The 27,278-nt window shown below is 41.9% G+C and overlaps 2 protein-coding genes across 2 annotated transcripts; both read right to left on the bottom strand.

Moving 5' to 3' along the window:
- Positions 1–10,690: 10,690 nt before the first annotated feature.
- On the bottom strand, positions 10,691–13,993 carry LOC134340852 (apolipoprotein A-IV-like). Its single transcript, XM_063038422.1, has 4 exons — positions 13,951–13,993; positions 13,093–13,202; positions 12,528–12,654; positions 10,691–11,773 (listed from the first exon to the last, which is right to left on the bottom strand). Exons 2-4 carry the CDS (start codon positions 13,139–13,141, stop codon positions 10,873–10,875), a joined length of 1,077 nt encoding a protein of 358 aa, XP_062894492.1. The 5' UTR covers positions 13,142–13,202; positions 13,951–13,993; the 3' UTR covers positions 10,691–10,872.
- A 5,864-nt stretch (positions 13,994–19,857) lies between these two features.
- Positions 19,858–23,160, bottom strand: LOC134340828 (apolipoprotein A-IV-like). Its single transcript, XM_063038377.1, has 4 exons — positions 23,118–23,160; positions 22,260–22,369; positions 21,695–21,821; positions 19,858–20,940 (listed from the first exon to the last, which is right to left on the bottom strand). The coding sequence occupies exons 2-4, from the start codon at positions 22,306–22,308 to the stop codon at positions 20,040–20,042; spliced, it is 1,077 nt and encodes a 358-aa protein (XP_062894447.1). The 5' UTR covers positions 22,309–22,369; positions 23,118–23,160; the 3' UTR covers positions 19,858–20,039.
- Between the last annotated feature and the right edge of the window lie 4,118 nt (positions 23,161–27,278).

The following is a 27,278-nucleotide window of genomic DNA, read 5'->3' as shown; positions in this document are numbered from 1 at the left end:
TGAGTTATTGGCAAGGCTGCAAAAAGTATGGGACGTGACACTAAATGAGTTTGGGGAAACTGAAAATGTGGCACTGCGTCCAGACATCAAATTACATGAACAGGTTGTTCAGGTAAATGATACTTGAGGAAAATGGTAGACTGGAGTATGGCTGGATATATTGGAAGGTTAAATTGTGACAAGACGCAGGATTGTTTAATGCATACTTGAAGCAAATGGAGATTTTTTTCCCCCTGCGGTAATGATATTATAGTGCAGTGGAAAGAGGAGAAAATGAGCAGAACAGGGCGATTTACTCAAGAAAGAAAACTAGTATGTAGAAATTAATTTGAACAGTGGTATTTCATTTATTGGTAGGTATTTGATCTACTCACTGAGGCAGTTACGATATTAGGCACTCACTTTAATCCAGTGCCTTCAGAAACTGTCTAAAGCTATAAATCTGGTAACTAAAACTAAGAGCCAATCGAAGGAAGGAATTGGAGAAATCATCACTGAATGGAATAACCTGCAAATTGCTAATTGTGGGATCTTCTGAGATTTAGCAGTTATCTGTACACTTACACTTGATCTCACTCAGGCTCAGGCTTTTACTGCACCAAAGCTCATATTTAATAGAGTGTAAAATTGGCATTGCTGTGAAAAAACCATCAAAGAACCCGAGGGAGTTCTGTTCGGTGCAAAATGCAGATATGAATGTATGTACTGCATGTAAGCAAAATGGCCAGGCAAAGAAACACGGGTGTAACTTCATCTTTACTTTAACGAGTACAGCTGGCCTGGATAAAGTTACGGTGTTAAATTTGTCAGTGACACAATTAGTGTGAAAGCAAGTTGTGAAGAGGATGTAAGAGGTGACAAAATGTATGGTGGAAATTGTGGAATTGTCCTTTTTAGTAGGGAAAATAAAAGATATGCAGTACATGATGTAATTGGTGTTAATGTTACAGCTTAGAGATACAAATGGATTTTGGTGTCTGAGAGCATGGATTACTAAAGATGAAAATAAAGCTACAGCAAATAAATAAGAAATGCAGTATTATTTATTGTCAGAGGGGTTGCATTCACTAGTGGGCAGATTATTCTTCAGTTAGATGGGGTATGAGTGAGACCACATCTGGAATGGTGTGCATAGTTCAATTAAACAAGGACAGGAACTGCTCAGTGGAAACAATATCTGAAATAGGTGGGTTGTCTCATGAGGAAAGACTGAACCGGTTATCTTTTGTGTGTGCACTTTAGAAAACTGGGAGATTGCTTGATTGAAACATATAAGGGATCTTGACAGGATCAACGAGAGAGGATGTTTCCTCATGGGTTATCTGGAACTGGAATCACTGCTTCACAATAAGGGGTCATCGAATGTTTTGTCTTCGAGGACTTTGAGTCTTTAGAGCTCTCTTTTTCAAATAGTGGTTGAAGCAGAGATCTGAATTTTCCTAAGGCCAAGTTACAGGGTATATTGAAACTTGACAAGCAATGGAGTGATAGATTACTGGGACTAGATTAAAAACTGTGCAGAGTTACAATTAAATCCATCATGACCTCATTAAATCAGGAAGCAGGCTCAAGTGGTCTAACTCTGCTGTTGATTTAAATAATTAACAGAGCACAATGAGTACTAAGGATAACACTCCACCACCGTCCCACAGAAAGGACGTAAACATATGAAGCAATCACAGAGGTGTAGTCTGCACAATACTGAAATGAGTGACTAAGAAATAGTAACCTTCCCAAATCCAAGAAACTATGGAAAATTAGAACCATTGTATCAATTCTCACTTGCCACTTCTTTCAAGACTCTTGACAGAACCAGAACATTCCAGCTCTGAGAAGGGGAGCTTGGGTTGTTTTCTTTGGGACTTAGAAACATAGAAAACCTACAGCACAATACAGGCCCTTCGGCCCACAAAGCTGTGCCAAACATGTAATTACCTTAGAAATTACCTAGGGTTACCCATAGCCCTCCATTTTTCTCTTACTATTAATTAGGGGTCCCATTGATAGTGAAGCAGATCATAATGATTTGCAAAATTGCTTTGACTCGAGAGGCTTCGATGAGAAGAGGCAGAGGACAAGCTTGCTCACAGTTACTCTTTAGAATGCCTCCTGAGACGGTGATGTGCCTCTCATGTGAGATGTGGCAGTCTTGGGGGAACTCCCCTGTCCCGCAGAGTCACATCTGCCAGAAGTGCATACGGCTGGGCGATCTGGAAGACCGTGTAAGGAATCTGGAGCAGCAGCTGGATGACCTTCGACTCATAAGGGAGAATGAGGCAGTCACAGATCAGAGCTACTGGGAGGTAGTCACACCTAGGCTGTCGGAAGCTGGTCGTTGGGTGACAGTCAGAGGGGGAAAGCGAAGGTGAGCAGACAGGTAGTGCAGAGCACTCCTGTAGCCATTCCCCTGAATAATAACTTTACTGTCCTGGATACTGTTGGCGGGGACGACCGACCAGGTGTGAGCCACGGTGGCAGGGCCTCCGGCACTTTGTCTGACCCGGTGGTGCAGAAGGGTGGGACGGAGAAGAGGAGAGCTGTTGTCATTGGACACTATAGTCAGGGGAGTAGACAGGAGATTTTGTGGACGTGAGAAGGACACCCGCATGGTTTGTTGCCTCCCGGGTGCCAGGGTCCGGGATGTCTCTGACCGGGTGCACGACATCCTGGTACGAGAGGGAAAGCAACCAGAAGTCGTGATACATGTTGAGACCAACGACATAGGCAGGAAGAGGGATGAGGTCCTGAAGTTTGAGTTTCGGGAACTAGGCAGAAGGCTGAAGAACAGGACCTCAAGGGTGACATTCTCAGGATCGCTGCCAGTGCTACGTGACAGTGATGGTAAAAATTGGAGGAGATGGCAGTTGAATGCGTGGCTGAGGAGTTGGTGCAGGGAGCAGGGTTTTAGATTTTTGGACCATTGGGATCTCTTCTGGGGAAGGTGGGACCTGTACAGATTGGATAGGTTGCACCTAAACTCGAGGGGGACCAATATCCTTGCAGGTAGGTTTGCTAGCATGGTTCGGGAGGGTTTAAACTAATTTGCAAGGGGGATGGGACCCAGAGCGATAGAGCAGTGAAAGAAGTGCATGGAGTAAAGCCAGATCTAACATATAGAGAGGCTTTGAGGAAAGAGAAGCAGAATAAACGTTGTAAAGACAGTAAGGTAGAAGGGCTGAAATGTATGTACCTCAGTGCAAGAAGCATCATACATATATGGAATTATGATGTAGTGGCCATTACAGAGACTGGGCTGGCACCAGGGCAGGAATGGATTCTCAATATTCCTGGATTTCAGTGCTTTAAAAGGGATAGAGAGGGCGGAAAAGGGGGAGGAGGGGTGGCATTACTGGTCAGGGATACTATTACAGCTACAGAAAGGGTGGGTAATGTAGCAGGATCCTCTTTTGAGTCAGTATGGGTGGAAGTCAGGAACAGGAAGGGAGCAGTTACTCTATTGGGGGTATTCTATAGGCCCCCTGGTAGCAGCAGAGATACAGAGGAGCAGATTGGGAGGCAGATTCTGGAAAGTTGCAAAAATAACAGGGTTGTTATCATGGGTGACTTTAACTTCCCTAATATTGATTGGCACCTGATTAGTTCCAAGGGTTTAGATGGGGCAGAGTTTGTTAAGTATGTCCAGGACGGATTCCTGTCACAGTATGTGGACAGGCTGACTAGGGGGAATGCCATACTAGATCTTGTACTAGGTAATGAACCGGGTCAGGTCACAGATCTCTCAGTGGGTGAGCATCTGGGGGACAGTGACCACTGCTCCCTGGCCTTTAGCATTATCATGGAAAAGGATAGAATCAGAGAGGAGAGGAAAATTTTTAATTGGGGAAGGGCAAATTATGAGGCTATAAGGCTAGAACTTACGGGTGTGAATTGGGATGATGTTTTTGCAGGGAAATGTACTATGGACATGTGGTCGATATTTAGAGATCTCTTGCAGGATGTTCGGGATAAATTTGTCCCTTGAGGAAGATAAAGAATGGTAGGGTGAAGGAACCATGGGTGACAAGTGAGGTGGAAAATCTATTCCTCAATAGACCCACTGAGGTGGAAGAAGGCAGCATACATGAGGTTTAGGAAGCAAGGATCAGATGGGTCTATTGAGGAATATAGGGAAGCAAGAAAGGAGCTTAAGAAGGGGCTGAGAAGAGCAAGAAGGGGGCATGAGAAGGCCTTGGCGAGTAGGGTAAAGGAAAACCCCAAGGCATTCTTCAGTTATGTGAAGCAAAAAAGGATGACAGGAGTGAAGGTAGGACCGATTAGAGATGAAGGTGGGAAGATGTGCCTGGAGGCTGTGGAAGTGAGCGAGGTCCTCAATGAATACTTCTTTTCGGTATTCACCAATGAGAGGGAACTTGATGATGGTGAGGACAATATGAGTGAGGTTGATGTTCTGGAGCATGTTGATATTAAGGGAGAGGAGGTGTTGGAGTTGTTAAAATACATTAGGACAGATAAGTCCCCGGGGCCTGACGGAATATTCCCCAGGCTGCTCCACGAGGTGAGGGAAGAGATTGCAAGGATCTTTATGTCCTCGTTGTCCACGGGAATGGTACCAGAGGATTGGAGGGAGGCGAATGTTGTCCCCTTGTTCAAAAAAAGGTAGCAGGGATAGTCCAGGTAATTATAGACCAGGAGCGTCTGTGGTGGGAAAGCTGCTGGAAAAGATTCTTAGAGATAGGATCTCTGGGCATTTAGAGAATCATGGTCTGATCAGGGACAGTCAGCATGGCTTTGTGAAGGGCAGATGGTGTCTAACAAGCCTGATAGAGTTCTTTGAGGAGGTGACCAGGCATATAGATGAGGGTAGTGCAGTGGATGTGATCTATATGGATTTTAGTAAGGCATTTGACAAGGTTCCACACGGTAGTCTTATTCAGAAAGTCAGAAGGCATGGGATCCGGGGAAGTTTGGCCAGGTGGATTCAGAATTGGCTTGCCTGAAGAAGGCAGAGGGTCGTGGTGGAGGGAGTACATTCAGATTGGAGGATTGTGACTAGTGGTGTCCCACAAGGATCTGTTCTGGGACCTCTACTTTTCGTGATTTTTATTAACTACCTGGATGTTGGGGTAGAAGGGTGGGTTGGCATGTTTGCAGATGACACAAATGTTGGTGGTGTTGTAGATAGTGTAGAGGATTGTCAAAGATTGCAGAGAGATATTGATAGGATGCAGAAGTGGGCTGAGAAGTGGCAAATGGAGTTCAACCCAGAGAAGTGTGAGGTGGTACACTTTGGAAGGACAAACTCCAAGGCAGAGTACAAAGTAAATGGCAGGATACTTGGTAGTGTGGAGGAGCAGAGGGATCTGGGGGTACATGTCCACAGATCCCTGAAAGTTGCCTCACAGGTGGATAGGGTAGTAAAGAAAGCTTATGGGGTGTTAGCTTTCATAAGTTGAGAGATAGAGTTTAAGAGTCGCGATGTAATGATGCAGCTCTATAAAACTCTGGTTAGGCCACACTGTGTCCAGTTCTGGTCGCCTCACTATAGGAAGGATGTGGAAGCATTGGAAAGGGTACAGAGGAGATTTACCAGGATGCTGCCTGGTTTAGAGAGTATGCATTATGATCAGAGATTAAGGGAGCTAGGGCTTTACTCTTTGGAGAGAAGGAGGAAGAGAGGAGACATGATAGAGGTGTACAAGATAATAAGAGGAATAGATAGAGTGGATAGCCAGCGCCTCTTCCCCAGGGCACCAATGCTCAGTACAAGAGGACATGGCTTTAAGGTAAGGGGTGGGAATTTCAAGGGGGATATTAGAGGAAGGTATTTTACTCAGAGAGTGATTGGTGCGTGAAATGCACTGCCTGAATCAGTGGTGGAGGCAGATACACTAGTGAAATTTAAGGACTACTAGACAGGTATGTGGAGGAATTTAAGGTGGGGGGTTATATGGGAGGCAGGGTTTGAGGGTCGGCATAACATTGTGGGCCAAAGGCCCTGTACTGTGCTGTACTATTCTATGTTCTATGTTCTAAAAATATCTGACTAGTCAGGAAATAGGGCGAGGAACGGCAAGTGTATTTTGCACCATCAAGCCAGTGCAGGTCACATGCAGTCAATGCAAGGCACCAGTGCTGCAGAGTTTACTGAAGTTCTCTGCACAAGTACATAGGGTAGCGAAAAAGGAATTTCCTTAAGACTCAGAATGGAATTAGTCCATTGGGCCTTCTCCACTTGATCATGACTGATTCATTTTCCACCTCAACTTATTCTTGTGTCTTCTCCCCATAATCTAAGGCAGTCTTATTAATTAAGTACATATCATAAGAAATAAGACCAGGACCAAGTTTGTCAAACAGGACCTGCCTTTGCTGAATCCATGCTGCGTCTGCCTGATGGACCCATTTCTTCCCAGATGCCTCGCTATTTCTTCTTTAATGATAACTTCCAACATTTTCCCAACTACAGATGCTAAACTAACTGGCCTATAGTTACCTGCCTTTTGCCTGCATTCTTTTCTGAACAGTGGCGTGACATTCGCCGTGATCACCAGGAACCACAATGAGGTCCACCAGCTCCCACATCATGCAGCTACAGCACATCACCTGATCCTGCATCATCCATTTATTTAATTAGCTGTAATTTAGTGACCTTTTATTCAACCACCACAAAAGCCTTACTTGCTACTTAGCTGCGCCTCCTCGCCAAAGCTTCAAGTTCCCACTCCCTCACTGGTCTCCTCACACAATGGCTGCTCCACTTTGACCCTGCTTTACTTTTATTTGCTCCTGCTAATGAATCGTGAATCGATTGGTCTGCCGCTAATGTGCCGAGCTCTGCAAAATGCTCCTTTTTTAAAAAAACTCTTCTCCACGACCTGTGCAAAGCTCCCTCTCCCCCCCCTCCCCGATTCGACTGGTCCACCACTAATACCTCTGCTTTAAGTAGATTGGAAATATGCCCTGAATGTCCACCCTATCTGCTCCTTTCCATATTGGGTTGGTTTCAATGATGTCCCACACATTCTCCTAAACTGCAGTGGATACAGGCCCAGAGCCATCAAACAAATCACATGTCAGTCTTTTCATTCCTGGGTTCATTTTTGTAAGCCTTCTCTGGACCCTCGACAATGGCTCCCTGACATCCTTTCTTAGATATGGGGCTCAAAGCAGCTCAATATTCCAGCTTGCCATCTGATACATGACTTAGAACGCCTCAATATTACATTCTTGTCTTTATACTCTAGTCCTCTTTCTACTAACATTACATTTGCTTTCCTTATTACCAGCTCAAGCTGCAAATTGACTTTTGGGGAAATCGTTCACTAGCACTCTTAAAGACCCTGTGCATCTCTGATTTTTGAATTTGCTCTCCATTCAGAAATGAGTCTACGCCTTTATTCCTTCTACCAATGTGCATGATCATATACTTCCCTACACTATATTCCATCTGCTGTTTCTTTGCCAATTCTCCCAATCAGTCCATATCCTTCTGCAGACTCCCCCTTCCTCAACACTGTCTACATCTTCCACCTATTATTGTTTTGTCTGCAAACTTTACCACAATGCCATTAATTCTGTCATCCATATCATTGGCATCTCACATAGTGAACCTAACACCGGCCCCTGTGGAACACCAGCAGCCAACCAGTAAGCACCTCTTTAATCCCAATCTTACCCCACTGCCAGTCAGCCAATCTTTGTCCATGCTAGTACCTTTTCTGTAATACCACATGCTCTTTGTCTATTCTGCCTGGTATTTCAACAGATTTGTCAGACAACGTTTCCCCCTAAGGAATCTATGTTGACTTGAGCCTATTTTATTCTGTTCCTCAAAGTGGCAAAGAGTGGAGATGAGAAATGGTTTTCACCTCGAGGGTGTTAAGTGTCTCGAACTCGCTGTCCAAAAGGGTAACAGAAGGAGAAACCTTCTTTATATTGAAAAACTACTTGATTTACACTGGCGAGTGTTATGGACCTTCTCTCTAGGATTAGGCTGCTTCACAATGTTTTGGCTACAACAGAACGGCCTGGGAGAATTAACAGGATATTATTGCCTGAGTCTGTCCTTAGCTTTGGCACAAGTGAGTTGAGACGTCAAACTGTGATCACATTTATGACTGCAGAAATCCCAATCTGACCTTCTAAGTCTTAAATTAACCGTCACTATGGGCTTGTGCCCTTTCTACCTTCAACTCATGTGGCTGAGTCGTGACCAGTGTCATGGACTTGGCTCTGGGCAACTTGCCTGAAGAATTATTCTGTTCTCTGGTGCTCAAAGCTGAACACCACTTAAAATCAATGATGTATTTAGGGTGGGAACCCATGACTCTGATATAGCAGTAGATATGGAAAATTCCACTGACGTGGAAGTAGAAGCTCCAGGTTCAAACCCGGCAAAGTACCGAGGGAAAAACCAAAGTTATAAGCCTGAAGGTAGAAGTAGGGGCTCAAAATAGTCATGGGAGTCCAAAGGAATCATGAAGACACGGGTTACCAGGGTGAGAAATCTGTGCAAGTCTGGAAGTTGAGGTCTGAAGGTCAAACCTATGATCAGTGTCCTGTGAAGTCTGAAGTTGGAGGCCCGATGCCTGTGAGTCTGAGAATCCAGAGACAAGGCCTGGAGGCCCAAGGGTGAACTACTCTGGGTTTGGAGGCCTGTCAGGGTGTGTGAATGGGTGAATGGATAGAAAAGGGGTTTGTTTTGTTGCTATTGTCTCTTCTAATTTGCTGTCGTTGCTCCTTGTGTTATTTATTGGAACATATTGGGCCAGTAATGTTTGTGATGGAATGTGTGGAAACAATTGCGGGCTGCCTCAGCACACCCTTGGGTTGTGTTGGGTGTTAACGCAAATAATGGAGGATGACCATGTGATAAATAAATCTGCATCTGTCTCTCTCGAAATGCCTTCTTTTCTGCTACACTGGATTATATGCATCCAGAAACTCTGTTTGCACTTGCTCCAATTCCATTCACTCTCACTCTCTGACCTTTTAATTGCACCTAGAGACTTGATTGTTTTGTATTTAATATTTCAATTATACTTGAGTAATCTTGTGTGTGAAAATACATACATATATATATATATAGTTTGATTTAAGTATTTTGTTCGTTTAAATAATTGTGTTGTTATTATATATGTGTGTGTGTGTGTATATATATAAAATAAAATGATATATGCAGATTGATGAAGTAATCCTGTTCGTTTAAATAATTAATTACGGTTTCATGTAAAAATGCATTAATTGTGACTGTCATCACGCTATCACGTGATACAAGAGCGCCTCGCTTAAAGGCAAAGCGAGAGCTATATTTCGGACTCTGTATCTTTCTTTGAATTACTTCAAGTTTTGAAGTTAGAAAACATAACGGTGCTGATTAGGTATTTTAAAACGAACCCGAGCCCTCTACCAACTTGTTAAGCGCAGCGAACCGTTCAAAATAAAATAAACACAGCAGGTGCACCGTCGAGTGAAAATCCACCCCAACGTGAGGAGAGACGGCCCAATTTAAAGCGAATGCAGCCAGCACGTGCTTTTCGGAAGGGAACGCACGATCGAGGTTTTTTTAAAATGGAGTAAACGGAAGAATTTGGGGATCATAAACTGTGAGTAGCGAGTGATACTACGCATTAAAAAAAATCAGAAATGGCTGGTAGCTTCGGAAAGATTGACGAGTTTGATTACTCAAATGGCTCATGTACTGTTTACTGAACTATTGGGACAGTATTTTGATGCAAATGAAATAGCCAATGAGAAGCGAGTGCCAGTTTTGCTAAATGTATTGGGTTTAAAGGCATACAGTTTTCTTCGACGTTTGACTGCTCCAACCAAACTATCAAGTCTGAGTTTTGCCGCTATTATAAAAGTGATGCAGGAACACTGAGAACCCAGGCCATTGTTTATTGCAGAACACTTTAGATTTCATAAGGAGAATCAAAAAGAAGGGGAGCCCATTTTGGCATGGGTGGCTGAATTGAAGAGACTGCCTTCCATGATGGGCTTAATGATGCACTGAGAGATTGCTTAGTTTGTGTAATCTTAAAAGAAAGTATTCCTCAGCAGCTCCTAACTGAGGCGCAGCTTACATTCCAATGAGCAGTGGAAATCACTGTTTCATTGGAAACCGCAGAAATACAATTGAGTTGCAGTCAGGAATGAAAGTGGGCATGAAGAATACTGAGATGCTGCAGTTGAAAACAGCCTGGCTGACCAAATTATGTTATTGTGGCAGTGGAATAGTTGAGAAGGCAAATAAATCAGCCATGATTGAATGCTGAAGCAGATTTGATGTGCCAAATGGCCTAATTCTGTTCCTATGTCTTACGGATCTTGCACTGCAGACATTAAAGTTAGCAGGTTCAGTGGCCTGATGAAATGACCTGTTCAATAATACATATAGGATTGAAGTTATGTTAGAATCTTTGAAACACTGATTGAATTACTGATGTTAAGTATGGTCGAAAGACTTTATGAAGGCTGTCCAAGCTGCAGAAGGAGCAGATTTCCATCAAAGATATGGCAGAATAGGGCAGGTGTGATTTCAATAAGTATCTCCAAAAATTGCATTGCACCAATGCTTGTCAGAGATATTTGCAGTAATTGGGGAAACGTGTGGGAAAATGGGATGTAGTGTGTTGGATGAATTAGATGAATTGCTTTGTTCTGTGCAGTATGATTTACATAGTTCTAGTGATAACTATTTTCGACCATGTAGTACGGCAAGGAAAACTTCTCAGATATTAAAGTTTTATTGCAGGTATTTTATAGTTCACGCTCCAAAGTTTCAGTATTTGATTTTAATACTTTTCAGTCGAAAAACAATAAATAATTTCGGCATATTACCATTTGAGATAGTAAGAGGACCCCTGAGTCTTGACACACAGTTTGATAGAGCCACACTCTACATCTCAATTAGTTCTGCAGATGCTGCCAGAAGTTGCCCCATAAATTGGTGAGCTGGGTCTGAAGATCCTGCTGAACATTACCTCCATTCAGGACAAGTCTGTCCTGCATCTCCTTCACATTCTGACTGATGATTTGTTTCAGCTGCTCAGTGTAGGGAGCCAGGTTCTGATGGAACTCCTCGATTCCCTGGTTAACGTTGGTGTTGAAATTTTCAATGAATTGGCCCAGGTTCTGGTCCATGTTCTCGTTAAGTTTAGCCTTCAGTTCGACGATGTAAGGGTTCAGCCTTTGGTTCAGAACATCCACATGCTCATTGACTTTTGCCTGGAGCTTCTCGGCATATGGTTCAACCATCTGGGACATTTCTCCAATTTGTTGGTTCATCTTGATCTGGACATCCTTGGCATAGGGGGCCAAGCTATTGCGAAGCTCCTGGACATTCTTATTAAACCTGGAGCGGAATTCAGCAGCTTTGGCAGCCACATCCTGCCTGAGGGTGTCCATGTTTTCATCAATCTTCATCTGGAGCTCCTCAGCGTAGGGAGTCAGGACTTCCCTCAGGTTCTCTGTGCTCACTTCCAATCTGGCCTGTAGCTCTTCAGTAAAGGGAGTCAACTTCTGCCGAAGTTCCTCTGCATTCTTACGCAGCTGTTGGCCCAGGTCTTCAGCAAAAGGGGTCAACTTCTGATGAAATTCTTCAATGTTCCTGCTGATCTTCCGATGAACTCCATCAGCAAAGGGAGCAAGTTTCTCCCTCAGGTCTTCCAGCTGTTCTCTTATCTGCTGGCGAAGGCTCTCAATGTCGACTGTCATCTTCTCATGAAGACCATCGGTGTAAGGAGCCAACTTCTGTCGGAGATCCTCAGCATAGTCATTGGCAGTCTGCAGATTATCCTGAATAAGGTGACTGGAAAAGAAGAGACAGTTGTTTCTTATTCTCGTTACAGGAAAGAGGTACATTTAGACAGAGCTACGTACAAGGCTGGTTCTGAAACAAATGTACACTGGAAAGGAGAGCTTATAAAGGACATTTTGGATCACAAAATCTTCTAAGGATAACTGTAGATGTTCATTGCAGAGGGAGGATGTGAGTCACACAATAGTTTTCATTCAATTTATTATTACCTATCTGTTAAGTTTTGCTGGGTATCTGTTCCACAAGCCCTGATGAGTTTACCCCTTTTATCATTTATTCTCATTCTTGTTTGTTTTTAAACTTGCTGAGGAACCTTCACTTTAATATTACAGCACAGTGGTTATGTTCCTGGTAAAACCAATCTACAAAACCATGACGATTAATCTGAAATAATGAATTCAGCTCCTCGTGAAAAACACTTACATTAGAGTAGATAAATAATACATCTGGAATTCAAAATATCACTCTTGTTATAGCAGATTGACTGTGTTATTATAGAAGTCCATAATGTCCTTAAGGGAAGGAAATCTGTGTCCATAGTTGAGACTTCACTGGCATCTTAAACTGGTCAATTAACAAAGAGAGCTGGACAATAATGTTGGTGAGGATCAGATTCTATAAAATAATTGTAAAGAAACTCTCGGACTGTTGCAGTGCTCCAGTCCTAAGACATGCCTGGCCAGCTCCTTGCTCAATAGACGTTGCTGATCTATTCTTAGTACCCATTAAAACCCCAAATGCTCACTTGAGTTGCTGTCCGATTTCTGAGCTCTGGATCAGCTCGACACTATCCTGGGCTTCCTCAGTCATTTGGCTGATGTAATTCCAGAAGGCATCTCGAATCTGATCTCCATTGATCTCAGCCTGACAGCCTATGGGAAGGAAAATTTGAGGTGATCAGAGTAGGAACACAGCAGGAACATTCCACAACATCTACTGTTCATTCAACCAAATGATGCGTAACAAGATTTCACTCTGTATCTTGCTGATCACTCCTCTTTGGGGGCATACTGTAGCTGAATGAGTCGTTGAGTAAAATCCCAGGTCTTTGATTATTTGATTATTTGTAAAGGGGACTTAAAACAAACCTTGTAAGGGGAGGAACAAGTTGCACCCAGGAGCTGATGTGTGGAGGAATGGACAATGCAAGGGGCTCCAGAATTCAGATCAGAGCTAAAATCAGGTGCACATCAGTGAAGTGAAGCTAGTGAGTCCAAGGTCAATCAAGAACCACCTTTGAAGACTGGAAATGGCAATAAAACCCAGTCATCGTCCCAGAATAAGAGAACAGGAATATTTGAATCGCATACCTGTGAGAAAGGCAGCAGCCAGAAGCAGGAGGATTGCTTTGGGAAACATGGTGGTGTTCTCAAATGATATTGAGTATGGCAGATTATTTCTGTATCCCTTTGCAGTCAATCTGTGGAAAGAAATAATGATCAGAGTTAGTCCAGGGTTTAAACCCACATGCAAAATCTACCTGCTTATTACGGCCCCCTTCTGAACTATATTTGTTAAACAAGGAGTCAGCATCCAGCCCTTTGAACCTGTTCAGTTATTGAGATCAAAGCTGATCTTTGAGCTCACCACCATTTTCCTGCACTGTATTAATATCACTAGGTGCCAAGGCAACCAGAAATATATCCATATCTGCTTTGAATGAGCTCAGGGGCTGAGCCCTCCAGACTTCCAAAGACCGACTGACCTCTAATTTACAGCATTCCTTCTTTTTGATGTCCTTAATGGCACACCCCTTACTCTGAAAATCTGACCCCACCCCGGGATCCTAAACTCTTCAGCTAGAGAAAGTATCCTCCATAAATTTAGCCTGTGACATGTCAGTTATAAAACCATAAATCACAGGAGCAGAGTTGAGCGTTTTGGCCCATCGAATTTGCTCGTCTATTCAGTCAAAACTGATTTATTTTCTCTCTCAGCCCCATTCTCTTACATTCTCCCCATAAACTTTGATCCCATACTAATGAAGAACCTATCAAACTCCCAGTTAATTATACCCTGTAACATTACAGAAACATAGAAAGCTGTTCTTTTGTTTCTATGCCTTGACCAATTGCCTGATCAGTGAAGCTGTCCATAGAGAGTAGTTAAAAGGATAAGCAGGCAAGCTCGCTGGGGTGGAGGAAAGTGAGCGTCAGGGCTCCTCTCACCTGTTTCTGCTGCGTTCTTCCAGGAGATCTGTGTGGCAGCCCACAGACGCTCACTCTATATAAGGGCACCTTATCAGTGGCTGATAACAAAGTTCACTCTGTATAGGGGCACCTTATCAGCAGCTGATAACAAAGTTGATACATTTGTGTTCCACTTGTGGACTTTCCTTGAAAACCAGGAGAACGTGGAGCTTCCAACAAGAATGTTACTCTGAACTGCTGCCTTCACCATGACTCCAACTCAACCTGAGAGGGCAAATTCCATTCAAGATTAATTTTTCATTCCAAAGGCCATGGTTTATTACCTCTGTAACATTAGATCACTCTATGGACTTAGGATGAGGTATTTTTAATGACAGGGAGAGTCTGTCATCATTGGCAGCAGGTTAGGTAACCTGAGGACTTTGATTCGAGATCATCAGCAAAGGAAGCAGATGGGAGATGTAGGAATAATGAGTTGCTGGCATCTGGAATGAATATTTGTGGAGTGGATGGAAAGAGTCTGCCCTTGCCTCCGCAGATAGATTGAGAGGAAGCAAATTGTAAAGCCATGTGGAAAGTGTGATGATTGGAATTAATTCCTTAGACAGAAATGCTGGGCCTAACAAGGACCTGTCTGAGATAAAAGAATCTATGATTTTGTATCGTTTTACCTGCTAAGGCCTTAAAAGTTCTCCATGTGAACATATTCACACAAGACAATCACTGTTGCTTAAACCTGCGACCTCATGGTCACAGAGTCACACAGCACAGAAACAGGCCTTTGGCCAATGGAGTCCTTGACAAACAACAGCCTACATTAACACTATATTAACTGCATTTTTAAATTCTTCCCACATTCCATTCAAATCTCCCCATATCCTAACCGTCTATCGGCAATTTACAATGTCCAATAACCTACCAACCTGTCTGACTTTGAGGTGTGTCAGGAAAAGGAGCATTTGAAGAAAACCCACTTTGCTTCATGTACAACGTGCAAACTGCACACAGAGCCCTGAGTCCACTGCGAATCCAATGGGGAAAACAAAGCCCAGTGTCTGTGAATCTACAAGTTCACTGGACGCTGGAGGCCCAGAGGCCTGTCCTGGGGTTGGACAACAGTTTGTTTGTGTGTGTGGGAGGGAGGAACAGGGATTGTTTTGCTGTAGTTGTTTTGTTTCTTGTGTGTTTTGTCTTGCTCTGCCGAGCGTTGTGGGCATGTTAGGTTGGTGACCGCAGTCTGTTCGGATTGGTAAAAACATATCCTCCTCGCTGACGATCAACACTGGCGCACCTCGGATGTGTGCTTAGCCCACTGCTCTATCTCTGTATACACTTGACTGTGTGCCTAGGTATAGCTCAAATACCATCTATAAATTTGCTGACGACACAACCATTGTTGGTGGAATCTCAGGTGGTGACGAGAGGGCATACAGGAGTGAGATATGCCAACCAGTGGAGTGGTGCCGTGGCAACATCTGGTACTCAATGTCAGTAAGACGAAAGAGCTGATTGTGGACTTCAGGAAGGGTAAGACGAAGGGACACATACCAATCCTCTTCGAGGGATCAGAAGTGGAGAGAGTGAGCAGCTTCAAGTTCCTGGGTGTCATGATCTCTGAGGATCTAACCTGATCCCTACATATTGATGTCATCATAAAGAAGGCAAGACAGTGGCTATACTTCATTAGGAGTTTGAAGAGATTTGGCATGTCAACAAATACATTCAAAAACTTCTATAGTTGTACCATAGAGACCATTCTGACAGGCTGCATCACTGTCTGGTATGGAGGGGCTACTACACAGGACTGAAAGAAGCTGCAGAAGGTTGTAAATCTTGTCAGCTCCATCTTGGGTACTAGCCTACAAAGTACCCAGGACATCTTTTGGGAGCGGTGTCTCAGAAAGGCAGCATCTATTATTTTTTTTTTTAATTTTTATTTGGATAAGGAATTCACAATTATCATGTACTTTTTTCACACATATAACCTTTTCCATTTTTTTATACGTATAAAACTACAATTATTTATACATTCTTAAGTACACATTGAGATGATATAAAAGGAAAATAAACATTTATGTACTGTGGTAAATCTAACCTATTAGGCTAAGTAATGAAATTAGTTGTTAAGAAAAATGGTAATAATAGTTTCCATACAACCCTTCTGGACCATTTCCACTGGTCCAAAATGTTGCATATAAGCCTATATACCAACCATTGTAGGTGTTTATATCCCAATTTGTTCGTGCTTGTTCCTGCCCGCAGACATAATTATCCAATCCCTATGTACTTATTTACTTAATTTTTTCATTTTTTTTTATCCCTTTACCAAATCTTTCCCTTTACTTGTGTTAATTCTCTATTTTCCAAAAAAAACAACAAACATTTAGACTAGGGGTGCTTACGTTAGCAATATTACTGTGTTGATGAGAAGAGCAATATAAATCATTAGGAGAGTCATCTAAAGTCTGCTCGCATTGGGGTTATATATTCAATCCATTTATTCCAGATTTAATAAAATGTTTCTTTTTGAGTTCTCAGGGAGTAAGTCAACTTTTCCATTTTAAATATTTCCAAGATAATTTCGTACCAATCTTCTAATGTAGGTGGTATTGGATTTAGCCATTTTCTAGTGATTGATTTCTTACTTGCCGCTAAGAGGGCCTGCAGCAACTTTATATCTTCCTTCTGTTCAAGGAACAATACATGCCCCAAATAGAGCGTCTCAAAGTTCAGGGGTATCTGGGACCTACGTACCTTAACTAATGTTCTATGAATACCTTCCCAAAATAGACTTAATTTAGGGCAATCCCAGAAAATATGAAAATGATTTGCCTCCTTGGAGCCGCACCTTCTCCAACACATCACATTTGTATCTTTATATTTTTCCTGATATGGGGTCTTGAAGTATCTTATAATGTTTTTCCAACAATGTTCTCTCCAAGTCAAAGAGTTAGTCGAGGACCATTGAAAGCTGCAGATTTTCCCCCAAGCCTCCTCTGAAAGTACCAACCCCGCTTCTTTCTCCCACTTCTCTTTAATATACAGTGTATTTACATTTTTAGCATAGGAGAGTGCATTATATAGGCGAGAAACTGATTTACTAGGTATTGAACTGCAAGCCGAATTCAGAATCTTGAAAAATTCTAATTCTACTGTTGATAGGTCTGTATATCTACAACTCTGGTTAACATAGTTTCGTATTTGAAGGTACCTAGAAAAGTCATTATGTTCTAGGCCATGTTTGTCCTGCAGGATTTGGAAACTTTGTAATACTCTTTTATCTATAAATGAGAGGTAGGTTGTAAGACCTTTCTTTATCCATAGCTCAAATCTTTTATCTCCTGGCAGCATCTATTATTAAAGACCTCCTGCACCCAGGGCATGCCCTTTTCTGACTGATACCATCAGGTAGGAGCTACAGAAGCCTGAAGGCACACACTCAGTGATTCAGGAACAGCTTCTTCCCCTCTGCCATCCATTTCTCAACTGAACTTTGAAGCTTTGGACACTACCTCACTTTTTTAACATATAGTATTTCTCTTTTTGCACATTTTTTAATAATCTATTCAATATACATAATTGTTTTACTTGTTTATTTATTATCATGTTTTTTAATTTATTTTTTCCTCTCTCTCTGTGGATTATGCATTGTATTGAACTGCTGCTGCTAAGTTACCAAATTTCACGTCACATGCCAGTGATAATAAACCTGATTCTGATTCTGGTGTTGGAATGCATGGCACCATTTGCGGGCTGCTGTAGATTGTGTTGGCTGTTAATGCAAACATTTGTTTTGAAGTAGAAGTGATAAATAGATGGATCTGAATCTCACGGTGTCTAAGTTCAGGGTTGAACCCAGTTGGTGACACTGAGATGGATGGAAAAGGGGTTTGTTTTGTTGCTATTGTCTCTTCTAATTTGCTGTCGTTGCTCCTTGTGTTCTTTATTGGAACATATTGGGCCAGTGATGCTTGTGATGGAATGTGTGGAAACAATTGCGGGCTGCCTCAGCACACCCTTGGGTTGTGTTGGGTGTTAACGCAAATAATGGAGGATGACCATGTGATAAATAAATCTGCATCTGTCTCTCTCGAAATGCCTTCTTTTCTGCTACACTGGATTATATGCATCCAGAAACTCTGTTTGCACTTGCTCCAATTCCATTCACTCTCACTCTCTGACCTTTTAATTGCACCTAGAGACTTGATTGTTTTGTATTTAATATTTCAATTATACTTGAGTAATCTTGTGTGTGAAAATACATACATATATATATATATATAGTTTGATTTAAGTATTTTGTTCGTTTAAATAATTGTGTTGTTATTATATATGTGTGTGTGTGTGTATATATATAAAATAAAATGATATATGCAGATTGATGAAGTAATCCTGTTCGTTTAAATAATTAATTACGGTTTCATGTAAAAATGCATTAATTGTGACTGTCATCACGCTATCACGTGATACAAGAGCGCCTCGCTTAAAGGCAAAGCGAGAGCTATATTTCGGACTCTGTATCTTTCTTTGAATTACTTCAAGTTTTGAAGTTAGAAAACATAACGGTGCTGATTAGGTATTTTAAAACGAACCCGAGCCCTCTACCAACCTGTTAAGCGCAGCGAACCGTTCAAAATAAAATAAACACAGCAGGTGCACCGTCGAGTGAAAATCCACCCCAACGTGAGGAGAGACGGCCCAATTTAAAGCGAATGCAGCCAGCACGTGCTTTTCGGAAGGGAACGCACGATCGAGGTTTTTTTAAAATGGAGTAAACGGAAGAATTTGGGGATCATAAACTGTGAGTAGCGAGTGATACTACGCATTAAAAAAAATCAGAAATGGCTGGTAGCTTCGGAAAGATTGACGAGTTTGATTACTCAAATGGCTCATGTACTGTTTACTGAACTATTGGGACAGTATTTTGATGCAAATGAAATAGCCAATGAGAAGCGAGTGCCAGTTTTGCTAAATGTATTGGGTTTAAAGGCATACAGTTTTCTTCGACGTTTGACTGCTCCAACCAAACTATCAAGTCTGAGTTTTGCCGCTATTATAAAAGTGATGCAGGAACACTGAGAACCCAGGCCATTGTTTATTGCAGAACACTTTAGATTTCATAAGGAGAATCAAAAAGAAGGGGAGCCCATTTTGGCATGGGTGGCTGAATTGAAGAGACTGCCTTCCATGATGGGCTTAATGATGCACTGAGAGATTGCTTAGTTTGTGTAATCTTAAAAGAAAGTATTCCTCAGCAGCTCCTAACTGAGGCGCAGCTTACATTCCAATGAGCAGTGGAAATCACTGTTTCATTGGAAACCGCAGAAATACAATTGAGTTGCAGTCAGGAATGAAAGTGGGCATGAAGAATACTGAGATGCTGCAGTTGAAAACAGCCTGGCTGACCAAATTATGTTATTGTGGCAGTGGAATAGTTGAGAAGGCAAATAAATCAGCCATGATTGAATGCTGAAGCAGATTTGATGTGCCAAATGGCCTAATTCTGTTCCTATGTCTTACGGATCTTGCACTGCAGACATTAAAGTTAGCAGGTTCAGTGGCCTGATGAAATGACCTGTTCAATAATACATATAGGATTGAAGTTATGTTAGAATCTTTGAAACACTGATTGAATTACTGATGTTAAGTATGGTCGAAAGACTTTATGAAGGCTGTCCAAGCTGCAGAAGGAGCAGATTTCCATCAAAGATATGGCAGAATAGGGCAGGTGTGATTTCAATAAGTATCTCCAAAAATTGCATTGCACCAATGCTTGTCAGAGATATTTGCAGTAATTGGGGAAACGTGTGGGAAAATGGGATGTAGTGTGTTGGATGAATTAGATGAATTGCTTTGTTCTGTGCAGTATGATTTACATAGTTCTAGTGATAACTATTTTCGACCATGTAGTACGGCAAGGAAAACTTCTCAGATATTAAAGTTTTATTGCAGGTATTTTATAGTTCACGCTCCAAAGTTTCAGTATTTGATTTTAATACTTTTCAGTCGAAAAACAATAAATAATTTCGGCATATTACCATTTGAGATAGTAAGAGGACCCCTGAGTCTTGACACACAGTTTGATAGAGCCACACTCTACATCTCAATTAGTTCTGCAGATGCTGCCAGAAGTTGCCCCATAAATTGGTGAGCTGGGTCTGAAGATCCTGCTGAACATTACCTCCATTCAGGACAAGTCTGTCCTGCATCTCCTTCACATTCTGACTGATGATTTGTTTCAGCTGCTCAGTGTAGGGAGCCAGGTTCTGATGGAACTCCTCGATTCCCTGGTTAACGTTGGTGTTGAAATTTTCAATGAATTGGCCCAGGTTCTGGTCCATGTTCTCGTTAAGTTTAGCCTTCAGTTCGACGATGTAAGGGTTCAGCCTTTGGTTCAGAACATCCACATGCTCATTGACTTTTGCCTGGAGCTTCTCGGCATATGGTTCAACCATCTGGGACATTTCTCCAATTTGTTGGTTCATCTTGATCTGGACATCCTTGGCATAGGGGGCCAAGCTATTGCGAAGCTCCTGGACATTCTTATTAAACCTGGAGCGGAATTCAGCAGCTTTGGCAGCCACATCCTGCCTGAGGGTGTCCATGTTTTCATCAATCTTCATCTGGAGCTCCTCAGCGTAGGGAGTCAGGACTTCCCTCAGGTTCTCTGTGCTCACTTCCAATCTGGCCTGTAGCTCTTCAGTAAAGGGAGTCAACTTCTGCCGAAGTTCCTCTGCATTCTTACGCAGCTGTTGGCCCAGGTCTTCAGCAAAAGGGGTCAACTTCTGATGAAATTCTTCAATGTTCCTGCTGATCTTCCGATGAACTCCATCAGCAAAGGGAGCAAGTTTCTCCCTCAGGTCTTCCAGCTGTTCTCTTATCTGCTGGCGAAGGCTCTCAATGTCGACTGTCATCTTCTCATGAAGACCATCGGTGTAAGGAGCCAACTTCTGTCGGAGATCCTCAGCATAGTCATTGGCAGTCTGCAGATTATCCTGAATAAGGTGACTGGAAAAGAAGAGACAGTTGTTTCTTATTCTCGTTACAGGAAAGAGGTACATTTAGACAGAGCTACGTACAAGGCTGGTTCTGAAACAAATGTACACTGGAAAGGAGAGCTTATAAAGGACATTTTGGATCACAAAATCTTCTAAGGATAACTGTAGATGTTCATTGCAGAGGGAGGATGTGAGTCACACAATAGTTTTCATTCAATTTATTATTACCTATCTGTTAAGTTTTGCTGGGTATCTGTTCCACAAGCCCTGATGAGTTTACCCCTTTTATCATTTATTCTCATTCTTGTTTGTTTTTAAACTTGCTGAGGAACCTTCACTTTAATATTACAGCACAGTGGTTATGTTCCTGGTAAAACCAATCTACAAAACCATGACGATTAATCTGAAATAATGAATTCAGCTCCTCGTGAAAAACACTTACATTAGAGTAGATAAATAATACATCTGGAATTCAAAATATCACTCTTGTTATAGCAGATTGACTGTGTTATTATAGAAGTCCATAATGTCCTTAAGGGAAGGAAATCTGTGTCCATAGTTGAGACTTCACTGGCATCTTAAACTGGTCAATTAACAAAGAGAGCTGGACAATAATGTTGGTGAGGATCAGATTCTATAAAATAATTGTAAAGAAACTCTCGGACTGTTGCAGTGCTCCAGTCCTAAGACATGCCTGGCCAGCTCCTTGCTCAATAGACGTTGCTGATCTATTCTTAGTACCCATTAAAACCCCAAATGCTCACTTGAGTTGCTGTCCGATTTCTGAGCTCTGGATCAGCTCGACACTATCCTGGGCTTCCTCAGTCATTTGGCTGATGTAATTCCAGAAGGCATCTCGAATCTGATCTCCATTGATCTCAGCCTGACAGCCTATGGGAAGGAAAATTTGAGGTGATCAGAGTAGGAACACAGCAGGAACATTCCACAACATCTACTGTTCATTCAACCAAATGATGCGTAACAAGATTTCACTCTGTATCTTGCTGATCACTCCTCTTTGGGGGCATACTGTAGCTGAATGAGTCGTTGAGTAAAATCCCAGGTCTTTGATTATTTGATTATTTGTAAAGGGGACTTAAAACAAACCTTGTAAGGGGAGGAACAAGTTGCACCCAGGAGCTGATGTGTGGAGGAATGGACAATGCAAGGGGCTCCAGAATTCAGATCAGAGCTAAAATCAGGTGCACATCAGTGAAGTGAAGCTAGTGAGTCCAAGGTCAATCAAGAACCACCTTTGAAGACTGGAAATGGCAATAAAACCCAGTCATCGTCCCAGAATAAGAGAACAGGAATATTTGAATCGCATACCTGTGAGAAAGGCAGCAGCCAGAAGCAGGAGGATTGCTTTGGGAAACATGGTGGTGTTCTCAAATGATATTGAGTATGGCAGATTATTTCTGTATCCCTTTGCAGTCAATCTGTGGAAAGAAATAATGATCAGAGTTAGTCCAGGGTTTAAACCCACATGCAAAATCTACCTGCTTATTACGGCCCCCTTCTGAACTATATTTGTTAAACAAGGAGTCAGCATCCAGCCCTTTGAACCTGTTCAGTTATTGAGATCAAAGCTGATCTTTGAGCTCACCACCATTTTCCTGCACTGTATTAATATCACTAGGTGCCAAGGCAACCAGAAATATATCCATATCTGCTTTGAATGAGCTCAGGGGCTGAGCCCTCCAGACTTCCAAAGACCGACTGACCTCTAATTTACAGCATTCCTTCTTTTTGATGTCCTTAATGGCACACCCCTTACTCTGAAAATCTGACCCCACCCCGGGATCCTAAACTCTTCAGCTAGAGAAAGTATCCTCCATAAATTTAGCCTGTGACATGTCAGTTATAAAACCATAAATCACAGGAGCAGAGTTGAGCGTTTTGGCCCATCGAATTTGCTCGTCTATTCAGTCAAAACTGATTTATTTTCTCTCTCAGCCCCATTCTCTTACATTCTCCCCATAAACTTTGATCCCATACTAATGAAGAACCTATCAAACTCCCAGTTAATTATACCCTGTAACATTACAGAAACATAGAAAGCTGTTCTTTTGTTTCTATGCCTTGACCAATTGCCTGATCAGTGAAGCTGTCCATAGAGAGTAGTTAAAAGGATAAGCAGGCAAGCTCGCTGGGGTGGAGGAAAGTGAGCGTCAGGGCTCCTCTCACCTGTTTCTGCTGCGTTCTTCCAGGAGATCTGTGTGGCAGCCCACAGACGCTCACTCTATATAAGGGCACCTTATCAGTGGCTGATAACAAAGTTCACTCTGTATAGGGGCACCTTATCAGCAGCTGATAACAAAGTTGATACATTTGTGTTCCACTTGTGGACTTTCCTTGAAAACCAGGAGAACGTGGAGCTTCCAACAAGAATGTTACTCTGAACTGCTGCCTTCACCATGACTCCAACTCAACCTGAGAGGGCAAATTCCATTCAAGATTAATTTTTCATTCCAAAGGCCATGGTTTATTACCTCTGTAACATTAGATCACTCTATGGACTTAGGATGAGGTATTTTTAATGACAGGGAGAGTCTGTCATCATTGGCAGCAGGTTAGGTAACCTGAGGACTTTGATTCGAGATCATCAGCAAAGGAAGCAGATGGGAGATGTAGGAATAATGAGTTGCTGGCATCTGGAATGAATATTTGTGGAGTGGATGGAAAGAGTCTGCCCTTGCCTCCGCAGATAGATTGAGAGGAAGCAAATTGTAAAGCCATGTGGAAAGTGTGATGATTGGAATTAATTCCTTAGACAGAAATGCTGGGCCTAACAAGGACCTGTCTGAGATAAAAGAATCTATGATTTTGTATCGTTTTACCTGCTAAGGCCTTAAAAGTTCTCCATGTGAACATATTCACACAAGACAATCACTGTTGCTTAAACCTGCGACCTCATGGTCACAGAGTCACACAGCACAGAAACAGGCCTTTGGCCAATGGAGTCCTTGACAAACAACAGCCTACATTAACACTATATTAACTGCATTTTTAAATTCTTCCCACATTCCATTCAAATCTCCCCATATCCTAACCGTCTATCGGCAATTTACAATGTCCAATAACCTACCAACCTGTCTGACTTTGAGGTGTGTCAGGAAAAGGAGCATTTGAAGAAAACCCACTTTGCTTCATGTACAACGTGCAAACTGCACACAGAGCCCTGAGTCCACTGCGAATCCAATGGGGAAAACAAAGCCCAGTGTCTGTGAATCTACAAGTTCACTGGACGCTGGAGGCCCAGAGGCCTGTCCTGGGGTTGGACAACAGTTTGTTTGTGTGTGTGGGAGGGAGGAACAGGGATTGTTTTGCTGTAGTTGTTTTGTTTCTTGTGTGTTTTGTCTTGCTCTGCCGAGCGTTGTGGGCATGTTAGGTTGGTGACCGCAGTCTGTTCGGATTGGTAAAAACATATCCTCCTCGCTGACGATCAACACTGGCGCACCTCGGATGTGTGCTTAGCCCACTGCTCTATCTCTGTATACACTTGACTGTGTGCCTAGGTATAGCTCAAATACCATCTATAAATTTGCTGACGACACAACCATTGTTGGTGGAATCTCAGGTGGTGACGAGAGGGCATACAGGAGTGAGATATGCCAACCAGTGGAGTGGTGCCGTGGCAACATCTGGTACTCAATGTCAGTAAGACGAAAGAGCTGATTGTGGACTTCAGGAAGGGTAAGACGAAGGGACACATACCAATCCTCTTCGAGGGATCAGAAGTGGAGAGAGTGAGCAGCTTCAAGTTCCTGGGTGTCATGATCTCTGAGGATCTAACCTGATCCCTACATATTGATGTCATCATAAAGAAGGCAAGACAGTGGCTATACTTCATTAGGAGTTTGAAGAGATTTGGCATGTCAACAAATACATTCAAAAACTTCTATAGTTGTACCATAGAGACCATTCTGACAGGCTGCATCACTGTCTGGTATGGAGGGGCTACTACACAGGACTGAAAGAAGCTGCAGAAGGTTGTAAATCTTGTCAGCTCCATCTTGGGTACTAGCCTACAAAGTACCCAGGACATCTTTTGGGAGCGGTGTCTCAGAAAGGCAGCATCTATTATTTTTTTTTTTAATTTTTATTTGGATAAGGAATTCACAATTATCATGTACTTTTTTCACACATATAACCTTTTCCATTTTTTTATACGTATAAAACTACAATTATTTATACATTCTTAAGTACACATTGAGATGATATAAAAGGAAAATAAACATTTATGTACTGTGGTAAATCTAACCTATTAGGCTAAGTAATGAAATTAGTTGTTAAGAAAAATGGTAATAATAGTTTCCATACAACCCTTCTGGACCATTTCCACTGGTCCAAAATGTTGCATATAAGCCTATATACCAACCATTGTAGGTGTTTATATCCCAATTTGTTCGTGCTTGTTCCTGCCCGCAGACATAATTATCCAATCCCTATGTACTTATTTACTTAATTTTTTCATTTTTTTTTATCCCTTTACCAAATCTTTCCCTTTACTTGTGTTAATTCTCTATTTTCCAAAAAAAACAACAAACATTTAGACTAGGGGTGCTTACGTTAGCAATATTACTGTGTTGATGAGAAGAGCAATATAAATCATTAGGAGAGTCATCTAAAGTCTGCTCGCATTGGGGTTATATATTCAATCCATTTATTCCAGATTTAATAAAATGTTTCTTTTTGAGTTCTCAGGGAGTAAGTCAACTTTTCCATTTTAAATATTTCCAAGATAATTTCGTACCAATCTTCTAATGTAGGTGGTATTGGATTTAGCCATTTTCTAGTGATTGATTTCTTACTTGCCGCTAAGAGGGCCTGCAGCAACTTTATATCTTCCTTCTGTTCAAGGAACAATACATGCCCCAAATAGAGCGTCTCAAAGTTCAGGGGTATCTGGGACCTACGTACCTTAACTAATGTTCTATGAATACCTTCCCAAAATAGACTTAATTTAGGGCAATCCCAGAAAATATGAAAATGATTTGCCTCCTTGGAGCCGCACCTTCTCCAACACATCACATTTGTATCTTTATATTTTTCCTGATATGGGGTCTTGAAGTATCTTATAATGTTTTTCCAACAATGTTCTCTCCAAGTCAAAGAGTTAGTCGAGGACCATTGAAAGCTGCAGATTTTCCCCCAAGCCTCCTCTGAAAGTACCAACCCCGCTTCTTTCTCCCACTTCTCTTTAATATACAGTGTATTTACATTTTTAGCATAGGAGAGTGCATTATATAGGCGAGAAACTGATTTACTAGGTATTGAACTGCAAGCCGAATTCAGAATCTTGAAAAATTCTAATTCTACTGTTGATAGGTCTGTATATCTACAACTCTGGTTAACATAGTTTCGTATTTGAAGGTACCTAGAAAAGTCATTATGTTCTAGGCCATGTTTGTCCTGCAGGATTTGGAAACTTTGTAATACTCTTTTATCTATAAATGAGAGGTAGGTTGTAAGACCTTTCTTTATCCATAGCTCAAATCTTTTATCTCCTGGCAGCATCTATTATTAAAGACCTCCTGCACCCAGGGCATGCCCTTTTCTGACTGATACCATCAGGTAGGAGCTACAGAAGCCTGAAGGCACACACTCAGTGATTCAGGAACAGCTTCTTCCCCTCTGCCATCCATTTCTCAACTGAACTTTGAAGCTTTGGACACTACCTCACTTTTTTAACATATAGTATTTCTCTTTTTGCACATTTTTTAATAATCTATTCAATATACATAATTGTTTTACTTGTTTATTTATTATCATGTTTTTTAATTTATTTTTTCCTCTCTCTCTGTGGATTATGCATTGTATTGAACTGCTGCTGCTAAGTTACCAAATTTCACGTCACATGCCAGTGATAATAAACCTGATTCTGATTCTGGTGTTGGAATGCATGGCACCATTTGCGGGCTGCTGTAGATTGTGTTGGCTGTTAATGCAAACATTTGTTTTGAAGTAGAAGTGATAAATAGATGGATCTGAATCTCACGGTGTCTAAGTTCAGGGTTGAACCCAGTTGGTGACACTGAGATGGATGGAAAAGGGGTTTGTTTTGTTGCTATTGTCTCTTCTAATTTGCTGTCGTTGCTCCTTGTGTTCTTTATTGGAACATATTGGGCCAGTGATGCTTGTGATGGAATGTGTGGAAACAATTGCGGGCTGCCTCAGCACACCCTTGGGTTGTGTTGGGTGTTAACGCAAATAATGGAGGATGACCATGTGATAAATAAATCTGCATCTGTCTCTCTCGAAATGCCTTCTTTTCTGCTACACTGGATTATATGCATCCAGAAACTCTGTTTGCACTTGCTCCAATTCCATTCACTCTCACTCTCT

The sequence above is a fragment of the Mobula hypostoma genome, chromosome X2 (genome assembly GCF_963921235.1).
Source record: "Mobula hypostoma chromosome X2, sMobHyp1.1, whole genome shotgun sequence".
In the NCBI taxonomy this organism is placed as follows: domain Eukaryota; kingdom Metazoa; phylum Chordata; class Chondrichthyes; order Myliobatiformes; family Myliobatidae; genus Mobula; species Mobula hypostoma.
The sequence above is the reverse complement of the archived record's forward strand: the minus strand, read 5'-3'. Positions and strand labels throughout refer to the sequence as shown.